A 10,581-nucleotide genomic window follows, 5' to 3' on the forward strand; every position below is an offset into this window, starting at 1 on the left:
TAACATTGTCAAAAAACAAGCTAATGCATCCGCCTTGATCGAATTGTGTAACCCACTAATAAAGCAACTGACTTGATGATTTTGATGAAGGTGTCCTACCTTTACTAATAATCTCCCAAATTGAGTATGATATTCACTGACCCAGCCTGTCTTAGTTTGATTAACTCTCCAAAGAAATCTTGGAAATTCATAGCTCCATACTTTTAGTTCAAGCCATCTTGAAATTCTTGCCAAGTAATCACTTCTTCCTCTTGCCTAAATAGCTAATACCACAACCTAGCATCACCTTCAAGATGAAACAATGCTAGTGCCAAATGATCTTCTTCTACTATATGGTTAAAGTTAAAAAATTGCTCCACTCAGTGGAACCAACTCATTGTGTCTTCTTCTCCCTTGAGGCAAGAGAATTCAATTTTGACAAGTTGGAAAGCGTATTTGAGCCATTTTGGTTTGTACTAGCATTATTACTGGATCATGTTGTTTGATTCTAAAATGGTACCCTTGAATCTTTGTGATAATTTTGTGTGTTGGTCCGTGTGGTAAGTTGTAAGGAGAGTTCATTGAGTCTCTTTAAGATCTATTGCTGACCTACAATGAGTAAGTTAACATCATTCTCCAACTTCTCAGCTCATGAGTCCATGCCCTTGCTTTGATACCATTGTGACATATACTGGGGATTGGTTCTCTTATTTTTGTTAGAACTTATGATGAAGGGAATTTAAGCTAAGAGTTTAATAGAGGAACCTTGGCCTCAACAATACAAGTTGGTTTGATTTGAAATAACTGAATAACCTTTTTATTCATGTCTCTCATGGATTATATAGCCGTCAATTACAACTAAAACTAAATTATTAATCAAATCCTAAAGAAATAGGAAAAAACTAATTCAACTCATGGACTCTAATTAAAAATATTATAAGACATTGAAGATAAATAAACAAAAGACTTGTAGCAAAAACCCAAACTCAAATTTGTATTTCTTTCTTTTCTTCTACTTTCTAGTACTTTTTGACAACTATAACTACATTCTTTATTCCATATCTTTTTTTTAATTATAGAGAACTATAAGCACAATATTTTAAAATTTATCTTTTTTCAACATATTTCGACTATATCAACATGTTCTTGTTGGTCCTGCATAAGTAATTCTAAGAGAATTGTTTTCATATTGGAAGTCACTTACAACTAAGAGTCTTCTCAATGTCTTAAACTCAAATTATGGATGATCTAAAAAAATGTATAATAAGGTTTGGTTATTGGTTGCTGATGCATGTTCATCAAACCTTTTTTTATATGTCTATGACTTTTAAATTATAAGAAAAGTTGTTATTTCTTGAGAATTAGTTATATACCTTAAAAAACTAGTTATATTTTATTTAATTGTATTAGCTTATGTTAAGAGTCATATCCCTTATTAATAATTATGTTTGCTAAACATTATATATAGATATATACTAATAACGTTCATCAGCTCCCACTTGAACATACCTGTTAACTAGACATATGTAAAACTTCGTTTATTACTTGCCCAATGATAACTTATTAAATTTCCTTGGATCCAATTCATCGTTATTATTTTGAACTATGTGATTTTAAGATCATGGACAACCGCTAAGATACAACTATATTCTTAATTGATTTTGATTATCGATTATTTAGATGCCAATTCTGACAAAAAATTATTTTAATTAACTAAAATGATACATTTTTTAGTTTAATTTTGTTTTGGCATCCCTAAGAATTTTTAAACTAGAATTTTCTTGCATGTATGGAACACCTAGGTGAATTTTGATCCCATTGTATTTACATGTTTTCTGAAACTATTCAAATTTAACCCTTTGGTCATAGGGTTAGCCACCATCTCTTTTGAAAAAATATAGTCGAATTTTATTCTCCTCGTTCCACTATATTTTATATATAGTGATAATTGAAATCTGTCCTTAGGAATTATTTTCTCCACTTTTTATTGAAGAGAGAGTAAACTTATTACATCAAAACACATTGATTGGTTTATTTAGTAAATCAAGTTTCAATTCTTCAATGAAATGTCCAATCCACACGGCATATGTTGTCGCCATACTACATGCTATATGTTCGGCCTTCATTGAAAATCTAGTAATACATATTTGTTTCTTACTTGACGAAGAAACTACCGCACCACCAAAATGTAAAACATGACCGCTTGTTGATTTGCAATTATCTTGATCTCCAACAAAATTTGCATTAGAAAAGCCTTTTACTACTAGTTCGCCCTTACTAAAACATAATTTCATTGTTTTTGTGCCTTGTAAATATCTAAATATCCTTTTAACAAATTTCCAATCCAACTGCATAACAAATATCCAATGTAGTTGATATCATTGCGTAAATTAAGCTACCTACTAATTGTACATATGGAATTATACTTATATCTTTCTCTTTCTATTTATTTTTAGTACACATAAATTTATCCAAATGTTGTCCTTTCAATACAGGTATGGATAATGCTTCATAATTCTCCATATTAAATCTCTTAAGCACCTTTTCAATACATCTAGATTGATCTAAATATAATAATCTAGAGGTTTAATCTCTTGTAATTTTAATTTCTAAGACATAAGATGCGTATCCTATGTCTTTCATTTCAAACATTGATCCCAAACATTTGTTTGTTTTGTTGATAATTTCTATGTCATTCCCAGCCAATAAAAATATCACCTATGTATAATGATAAAATTGTAGTTTTAGTCTTACTTTTCCAAACACAGAGACAATGATCATGCTTATTTTAATTTCAATATTGCCTAGTAAAAAGTGAAATCCATTGGTGGTATGATTGTTTGAGGCCATAAAGAGATTTTTTTAGTCGATAGACTTTATTTTCTTAATTATTTTCAATAAAAACTTCTGGTTGTTCCATGTAAATGGTTTCTTCTGCTAACCATTTAAGAATCAATTTTAATATCCATTTGGAACAATTCAATGTCTAATTTAGCAATTAAAGTCACAAGAAATCTTATAGATACAAGTTTAGCCATTGGGAATTAGTATTAATATAGTCTATCCCTAGTTTTTGTCTATAACACTTAGTTACAAGCCTAGCCCTATATTTTTCTAATGTTCTATTAGACTTGAGCTTTTTCTTGAGGACCTATTTACATCCTATTGCCTTTCTTCCTTGTGGAATGTCTATTAATTGCCAAACTTCATTTTTATTAGTTAAATTTTTCTTCTTTTATTGCTTTGAGCCATTCCGATGAATCCAATTAATTCATAACCTTTTTATAATTTTAGGCTCATCTATTATGTTATAAACATAAGAATTTTTAAGCTTGGAAGTAGGTTCTCTTACTCTTTTCCTCCCATTCAGCAGAGGATGAATAGAGAATTCATTCTTCTTAAATGATCAACAAGAATCATGATTTACAAGTTCTATCCCTTCATCTATATCTAAACAAAAATTATTATTAGATACATCTGCATATTCGTCCAATAATAATAATTTTTCTAAAAGACTTGTTTTACTTCTTTAGCAAAAATCACATCTATGCTTCTTATTAAGCTTTTTTAATTATGATAAAGTCTATATCTTGGATTGTCATTTGGGTATCTAATAATTTACATTCATAAGTTTGATTTTTAAGCTCATTTCTTAAACATTTAGTTTTAAGATATAAGCTTTGCAACCCTAAATCCTTAGGTTAGACAAATCAGGTATTCTACTAGTCCAATATTCACACTACAAGAAAAGAAACAATAAATCATAGAAAATAACTGTTGATAACTCTATGAAATGAGAGTTATTATGGCAATTCTAGACTTAAATCAAGATTACTTAGAGAGTAAATGATGTGTTGCTATTGCATTTTTGTTACATTCTGCATAAACATTCATTTTAGTTTAATTTTAATAAATTTTGCTTGATTTAGAGTAATTTGTGCTCAAATTGTATGCATAATTGTAGGTATCCAGAAGCTTATATTTCATGGAAGGAATGCTGATGCAATAGGCTTGCAAAAATGAAGAAGAATATGGTTACAAAAGAATTGAAACAAAATCTGGAACAATGTAGTGCTGTAGCCGTTGCTGGAGCAACCATTGCTGTAGCAATCCTGGAGCAGCGATAGAGAAAACTTAGCGCGGGATATCTGCAGAATTGTGATCTGCAGTTTCATAATCTGACTTATGCACGCCCTAGGCTTCTGTTTACCCTAGTTTTCAGTTATAAAAAGAGCACGCATCGTATGAAAAGGCGGCGATGAATTAACATTGAAGAAATCGAGAGGAAAAGAATGAAAGAATCAGAATTCAAGGGAAAATAAGTCTGCTCCAGTGAAGAAACCAGCAGAACTACTTGGATTAAATTTTCATCATTCTTTACTTGTTCCCTTTCTTACTCTTTGATTGAACTGATGTATTTCATGGCTAATATTTATGTTCACTTTTCTTTTTCAAAGTATGAACTAAATTTGATTGTAGTTGAGTGACAAACAATCTCAATGAGTTTTTGACTGTTCTTATGAGTTGCTGCAAGATTGCTGTAGCATGTTACTTTAATAGCTTATATTACAATCATTATTTCGGTTAACCTCCCATTTAATGGTTTAAGTTAAGAGAGAACTGCAAAAAAGCATGTCTTAGTGGAAATTATTAGAGTAATACTTGATCTTAATTTAAGCTTCTGGGATTGAGTTTAACTTGAGTCCCAAAAGGGCCATATTTGAGTTAAGATTCGTGATGAACTAGATGTAGGGATTCACCTTGTAGGGTAGAGAGAGTTGGTAACGCCATATCTTATGTGATATATCAACTGGTCATTGTTAGGTTGCATAAGGGTATGAGAAGTCCAACAAGCGGTAGTTGAGTATGCAAAATAATTCTGCCCAGTGCTGTAGGAATTACTGTAGCAACTGGTGTTAATTTGAATAAAAACAGTCAGCCCATTAAGTGAGTTTGATCATTCAACTACTTCAATCTCATTAAATTCGTTTTACGCAATTCATCTAATTTATTTCATTACTGCATTTATTTATTTTATTTGCTTAAAATTGTTAATTTCGGTAGTAATTCACTTTAATTAGATTCCTCCTGAAATAAAGAAAGTTTGCACTATCATGATTACTGTAGCATTTGTAGTAATATCAGTCCCTGTGGAGACGATCTTGAATATTCATCACTTTATTACTTGTTGTGTACACTTGCATATTGACATCAATAGCAATTGAGTAAAAATAACCAACAAGTTTTTGGCGCCGTTGCTGGAGACTGATTGTTTACTTTCGAAGTGTGAAGTTAACCTCAAAAAGTGCCAACTTGATTTAACTCATTCTATTTATTGACAGGTCAAGATGTGCTTGCGCAAAGACATATCTGTTGAATTTTGATTTGATCCTGATATTGAAAGGACTGTACTGAGATTGCGAAGAGAGCAAATAAATTCAAAAAATATTTCAGAAATGGATAATTTGCAAGATGTGGAAAACTTGGATCCTCACGGGGCACTACAACCTGTTAATGTTCAAGAGGGGTAAAATGAGCACATTAATCAGAGAAAACCAGACAACAACAATATCATTGTTAACTCCTCAAGTTGTACATCTTGGAATAGTCAGACCTGAAGTGGAAGCCGCTAACTTTGAACTTAAACCAGTGATGTTCCAAATGCTGCAAACAATGGGTCAATTTAATGGACTGCTATATGAAGATCCTCATCTCCATCTTAAGTTGTTTTTGGAAATGAGTGATGCTTTTAAAATTGCTGGAGCATCACATGATGCTTTGAGACTGAGGCTTTTCCCTTACTCCTTAAGAGATCGAGCGAAAGCATGGTTGAACTCATTACCATATGACTTCATCACTACATGGAATGACTTGGCTGACAAATTCTTAATGAAATATTTTCCATCAACCAAGAATGCAAAATTGTGGAATGAGATCACTTTTTTTCATCAACTTGAAGATAAGAGTTTGTATGAGGCTTGAAAGAGATTTAAAGAGTTGCTCAAAAGGTGTCCTCATCATGGCATTCCCTGTTGCATACAACTGGAAACCTTTTACAATAAGTTGAATCCAAGTACGAGATTAATGGTTGATGCTTCAGCAAATGGAGCTCTGTTATCCAAATCTTACACTGAAGCCTATGAAGTTTTTGCAGAGAATTGCCAATAATAATTATCAGCGACCATCAACTAGACAAACAGTAGCAAGAGGACTAGTAGGGGTATATAATATATATGCAATTACAGCATTGCTAGCTCAAGTAACTTCATTGACTAATATGGTGAAAGCCATGACTTCTGCTCCTACAGTAGTAAAGCAAGTTGCAGAACTATCTTGTGTGCATTGTGGTGAGGAGTATGTATTTGACAACTGTCCAGGAAATCCAGCATCAGTAAACTATGTGAGCAACTTCAACCGACAACCCTAGAATAACTCATATTCAAATGCTTACAACCCTGGATGGAAGCAATACCCAAATTTCTCATGGAGCAATCAAAATCAACATGCTCTAGTACCGAGTGGACAGAACAGACATACTCAACCACTTGGTTTTCATCAGTAGAATCAAGGACAAAAACACACTAGCTATGATCAGATCACTTCATTGAAAACATTTATTAAGGAATATATCGTGAAGAATGAAGCAATTGTGCAAAGTCAAATTGTATCTCTAAGAAACCTGGAAAGCTAAATTGGACAGCTTGCCATAGCAATGAATAGCAGATCTCAAGGAAGTTTACTCAGCAATCCAGAAGATCCAAGAAGAGAGGGTGAAGAACATTGTAAAGTATTAAACTTAAGATCTGGAAAGAATGTTGATATTCCTGTTGATGTGACTAAAAAGAGGTTGGAACTTAACTCCTCATAAGAACCACCTCAAGATGAAAGGATGTTACAACAACCCAGCCATCAAGATACTGATGCAAATGGTCACGCTATAACAACCTTGGAAGCAAATCACCCGGTAACTGCTGAAGAAGATGTTACAACGCTAGTGGTGACAACTTATAATAAATCAAAGGAGTAGAGAGTGGTACCTCCTAAAGTTGTACAACAATTTAGGCATCCACCTCCTTTCCTACAGAGATTCCAGAAACAAAAACAAGACAAATAGTTTAGTAAATTCTTGAAAGTGCTGAAGTAGTTACACATCAACATACATTTTATGGAAGCATTGGAATAAATGCCTAATTATGTGAAATTTTTAAAAGATATCTTGGTAAGAAAAAGAAGGTTGGGAGAATTTGAAATTGTTGCTTTAACACAAGAATGCAGTCACATGCTTCAAAATAAGATCCCTAAAAAAGTGAAGGATCCAGGAAGCTTCACAATACCATGTTCAATTAGAACTAGGTACAATGGTAGAACACTCTGTGACTTGGGAGCCAACATTAATCTAATGCCATTATTAGTATTTAAGCAATTGGGAGTAGGAGAGTGCAGACCAACAACAGTCACTCTGCAATTGGCTGACAGATCTCATACATACCCTAAAGGAAAGATTGAGAATGTATTGGTGAAGGTTCACAAATTCATCTTTCTAGTGGATTTCATTGTACTAGACTTTGAGGTTCATAAAGAAGTACCAATTATACTTGGAAGACCTTTCATGGCAACTGGTAAGACTCTGATAGATGTGCAGAAATGAGAGCTAACCATGACGGTAAATGACCAACAAGTCATCTTCAATGTATTAGAAGCTATAAAACGTCCTGATGAGGCAGAAGATTTCAATTTCTTGAGTGTTGTGGATCTTACTGTAGCAGAAAGAATAAATAAATGCTGTTGTAAATAGGTTATCAAAGCTGCCACCTTTGAAAGCTTAGAATAAATAAATGCTGTTGTAAATAGGTTATCAAAGTTGCCACCTCTGAAAGCTTTGAAGAAGAAGATGTTGCAGCAAATTAGATAGATTGAGAAAGGCGATCTAATAGACATAGCAGATTTATTGAACCTCTAAATCTTTCAAATAGGGAAGTACAAATAACTTTATCATCTATTGAATCACCTCCTACTCTTAAATTAAAATTGTTACCTTCACATTTGAAATATACTTATCTTGGTCAGAACAATAAACTTCCTGTAATCATTTCATCTATTTTGGATGCAGATCAAGAAAGGAGTTTGGTAGATGTGCTTGGGAAATACAGAAAAGCAATTGGCTAGACTATGGTAGACATTAAAGGGATCAGCCCATCTATATGCATGTATAAAATTTTATTAGAAGACTGCTACGACAATTTGGTAGAGCAACAAAGAAGGTTAAACCCCATTATGAAGGAAGTTGTGAAGAAATAAATCATCAAATTGCTAGATGCTAGGATCATATATCCGATATCAGACAGTTCATGGGTGAGCCCAATTCAATGTGTTCCAAAGAAATGAGGAATAACAATGATAACAAATGAAAAGAATTAACTTATTCCCACAAGAATAGTGATTGGATGGAGGGTATGTATGGATTACAAGAAGCTCAACAAAGCCACACAGAAGGATCACTTCCCACTACTATTTATAGATCAAATGTTGGATAGACTTACTAGAAAACAATGCTATTGCTTCCTAGATGGGTATTCAGGTTACAACCAAATTACTATAGCCCCAGAGGACTAGGAAAAGACTACATTTACCTGTCCTTATGGAACTTTTGCCTTCAGAAGAATGCCGTTTGGTCTGTGCAATGGTCCAATAACTTTCCAGAGATGTATGATGTCTATTTTCACAGATATGATGGACCAAACATTAGAAGTCTTCATGGATGATTTCTCAGTCTTTGGAGAAACGTATACTGATTGTTTACACAACTTGGAGGAAGTTTTTAAAAGATGTGAGATGACTAATTTTGTACTCAATCGGGAAAAATGTCACTTCATGGTGCAAGAAAGCTTAATGTTGGGTAATAAGGTTTTTAAAAATGGCATAGAGGTAGATAAAGCAAAGATAGAAGTGATAGATAAACTACCACCTCCCACTTCAGTTAAGGGGATTAGAAGTTTTTTGGGATATGCTGTATTCTACAGAAGATTCATAAACAACTTTTCCAAAGTAGCTAAACCATTATGCTCATTGCTAGAACATGACTAGCCTTTTCATTTTGATAAAGACTGTCTTCAAGCTTTTAGAGAATTTAATAAAGCCTTGATCACTACACCATGGTTATAGCACCAGATTGGACTCTACCCTTTGAGCTGATGTGTAATGCCAATGACCACTCTATTGGGGCAGTGTTGGGGTAGAGAAAGAATAAGGTTTTCCACTCTATATACCATGCTAGCAAAACTCTTACTCAAGCTCAAATTAATTACACTAGTACATAGAAAGAGTTGCTAGCAGTAGTATTTCCTTTCGATAAATTTAGAGCTTATTTGGTAGGTACTGGAGTGACAGTTTATGCAGATCATGCAGCCATCAAGCACCTAATCTCAAAGAAGGATGCTAAACTGAGATTAATAAGATGAATCTTATTGCTTTAGGGGTTTGATTTGGAGATTAAAGATAAAAAGGAATTGAAAATCAAGTAGCAGACCATCTTTCTAGGCTAGAAGTAGATACAAGCACATTGACAAAAAAATACATCACTTAAACATTTCCTGATGAACAACTGCTAGTAATATAGCAGGCACAGATGCTGCAGCAACCAAGATCTCCATGGTATGCAGATTTTTCTAACTACTTAGTAAGTGGATTGCTATTACTTGAGTTGAATTTTCAGTAAAAAAAAGAAGTTTCTTTATAATGTTAGAAGTTACCAGTGCGGTGACCCATACTTGTACAAGTTATGCTCAGATCAGGTAATACGAAGATGCGCTTCAGAGGAAGAAATTCCTCATATACTGCAATCTTGCCATGCTGCAGCATATGGAGGACATTTTGATGGTCACAGAACAGCTGCTAAAGTTTTGCAATCAGGTTATTACTGGCCTTTTGTTTTTAAGGATACTTATGAGTTTGCTAAATGTTGTGACTGGTGCCAAAAGACAGAAAACATAACTCAAAGACGTGAAATGCCATTGACGAACATTCTGGAAGTGGAGATTTTTGATGTATGGGGAATAGACTTCATTGGTCCTTTCCCACCATCCTTTGGGAATTTATATATCTTGGTTGCTGTGGATTATATCTCCAAGTGGGTAGTCGCTGCAACATTGCCCATCAATAATGCCAAAGCAGTGGTGAACTTCTTTAAGAGAAGTATTTTTTCCAAGTTTGGCACTCCACAAGCAATTATTAGTGATGAAGGTACTTATTTCTGTCACAAAGTATTTGCTGCAACAATAGTGAAATATGGAGTTAAGCATAAAATTGCAACAAAATATCACCCACAATCCAATGGGCAGACATAATTGTCTAATAGGGAGATTAAGAAGATATTAGAAAAAGTAGTGAACCCAACAAGAAAGGATTAGTCCTTGAGCTTACATGACTCCCTATGTGTTAACATATATGTTTCCATAATATTGATTTTGATGATAACAAACACGATTAAGAATGATTAATCTTTTAAGCTCAAATTATTTTTTATACATTTTAAATAAATCATTGTTTTTACATTATAAAGGTTTTATATTTAATGGAAAAATGATTTTATGAAATTGGTTGTAA

The 10,581-nt window shown here is 33.2% G+C and overlaps 1 protein-coding gene and 1 non-coding gene across 2 annotated transcripts; one reads left to right on the plus strand and one right to left on the minus strand.

The window, feature by feature from the left end:
• Window positions 1-5,898: 5,898 nt before the first annotated feature.
• On the minus strand, window positions 5,899-6,005 carry LOC127902927 (small nucleolar RNA R71). The gene has a single exon (XR_008055565.1). It is a non-coding gene; the product is annotated as a small nucleolar RNA R71 (small nucleolar RNA).
• A 77-nt stretch (window positions 6,006-6,082) lies between these two features.
• Window positions 6,083-10,322, plus strand: LOC127902241 (uncharacterized). Its single transcript, XM_052441079.1, has 3 exons — window positions 6,083-6,379; window positions 6,680-6,825; window positions 9,692-10,322. The coding sequence occupies exons 1-3, from the start codon at window positions 6,083-6,085 to the stop codon at window positions 10,320-10,322; spliced, it is 1,074 nt and encodes a 357-aa protein (XP_052297039.1).
• Window positions 10,323-10,581: the final 259 nt, after the last annotated feature.

Source organism: Citrus sinensis, chromosome 5 (genome assembly GCF_022201045.2).
Source record: "Citrus sinensis cultivar Valencia sweet orange chromosome 5, DVS_A1.0, whole genome shotgun sequence".
In the NCBI taxonomy this organism is placed as follows: domain Eukaryota; kingdom Viridiplantae; phylum Streptophyta; class Magnoliopsida; order Sapindales; family Rutaceae; genus Citrus; species Citrus sinensis.

Coding starts and splice junctions, on each gene's coding strand:
- LOC127902241 (XM_052441079.1), top strand. CDS start 6,083: ATGGAGCTCTGTTATCCAAATCTTACACTGAAGCCTATGAAGTTTTTG. Junction 6,380..6,679: donor ATCCAGCATCAGTAAACTAT/GTGAGCAACTTC, acceptor TAAATTGGACAG/CTTGCCATAGCAATGAATAG. Junction 6,826..9,691: donor GTTGATGTGACTAAAAAGAG/GTTGGAACTTAA, acceptor TTGAATTTTCAG/TAAAAAAAAGAAGTTTCTTT.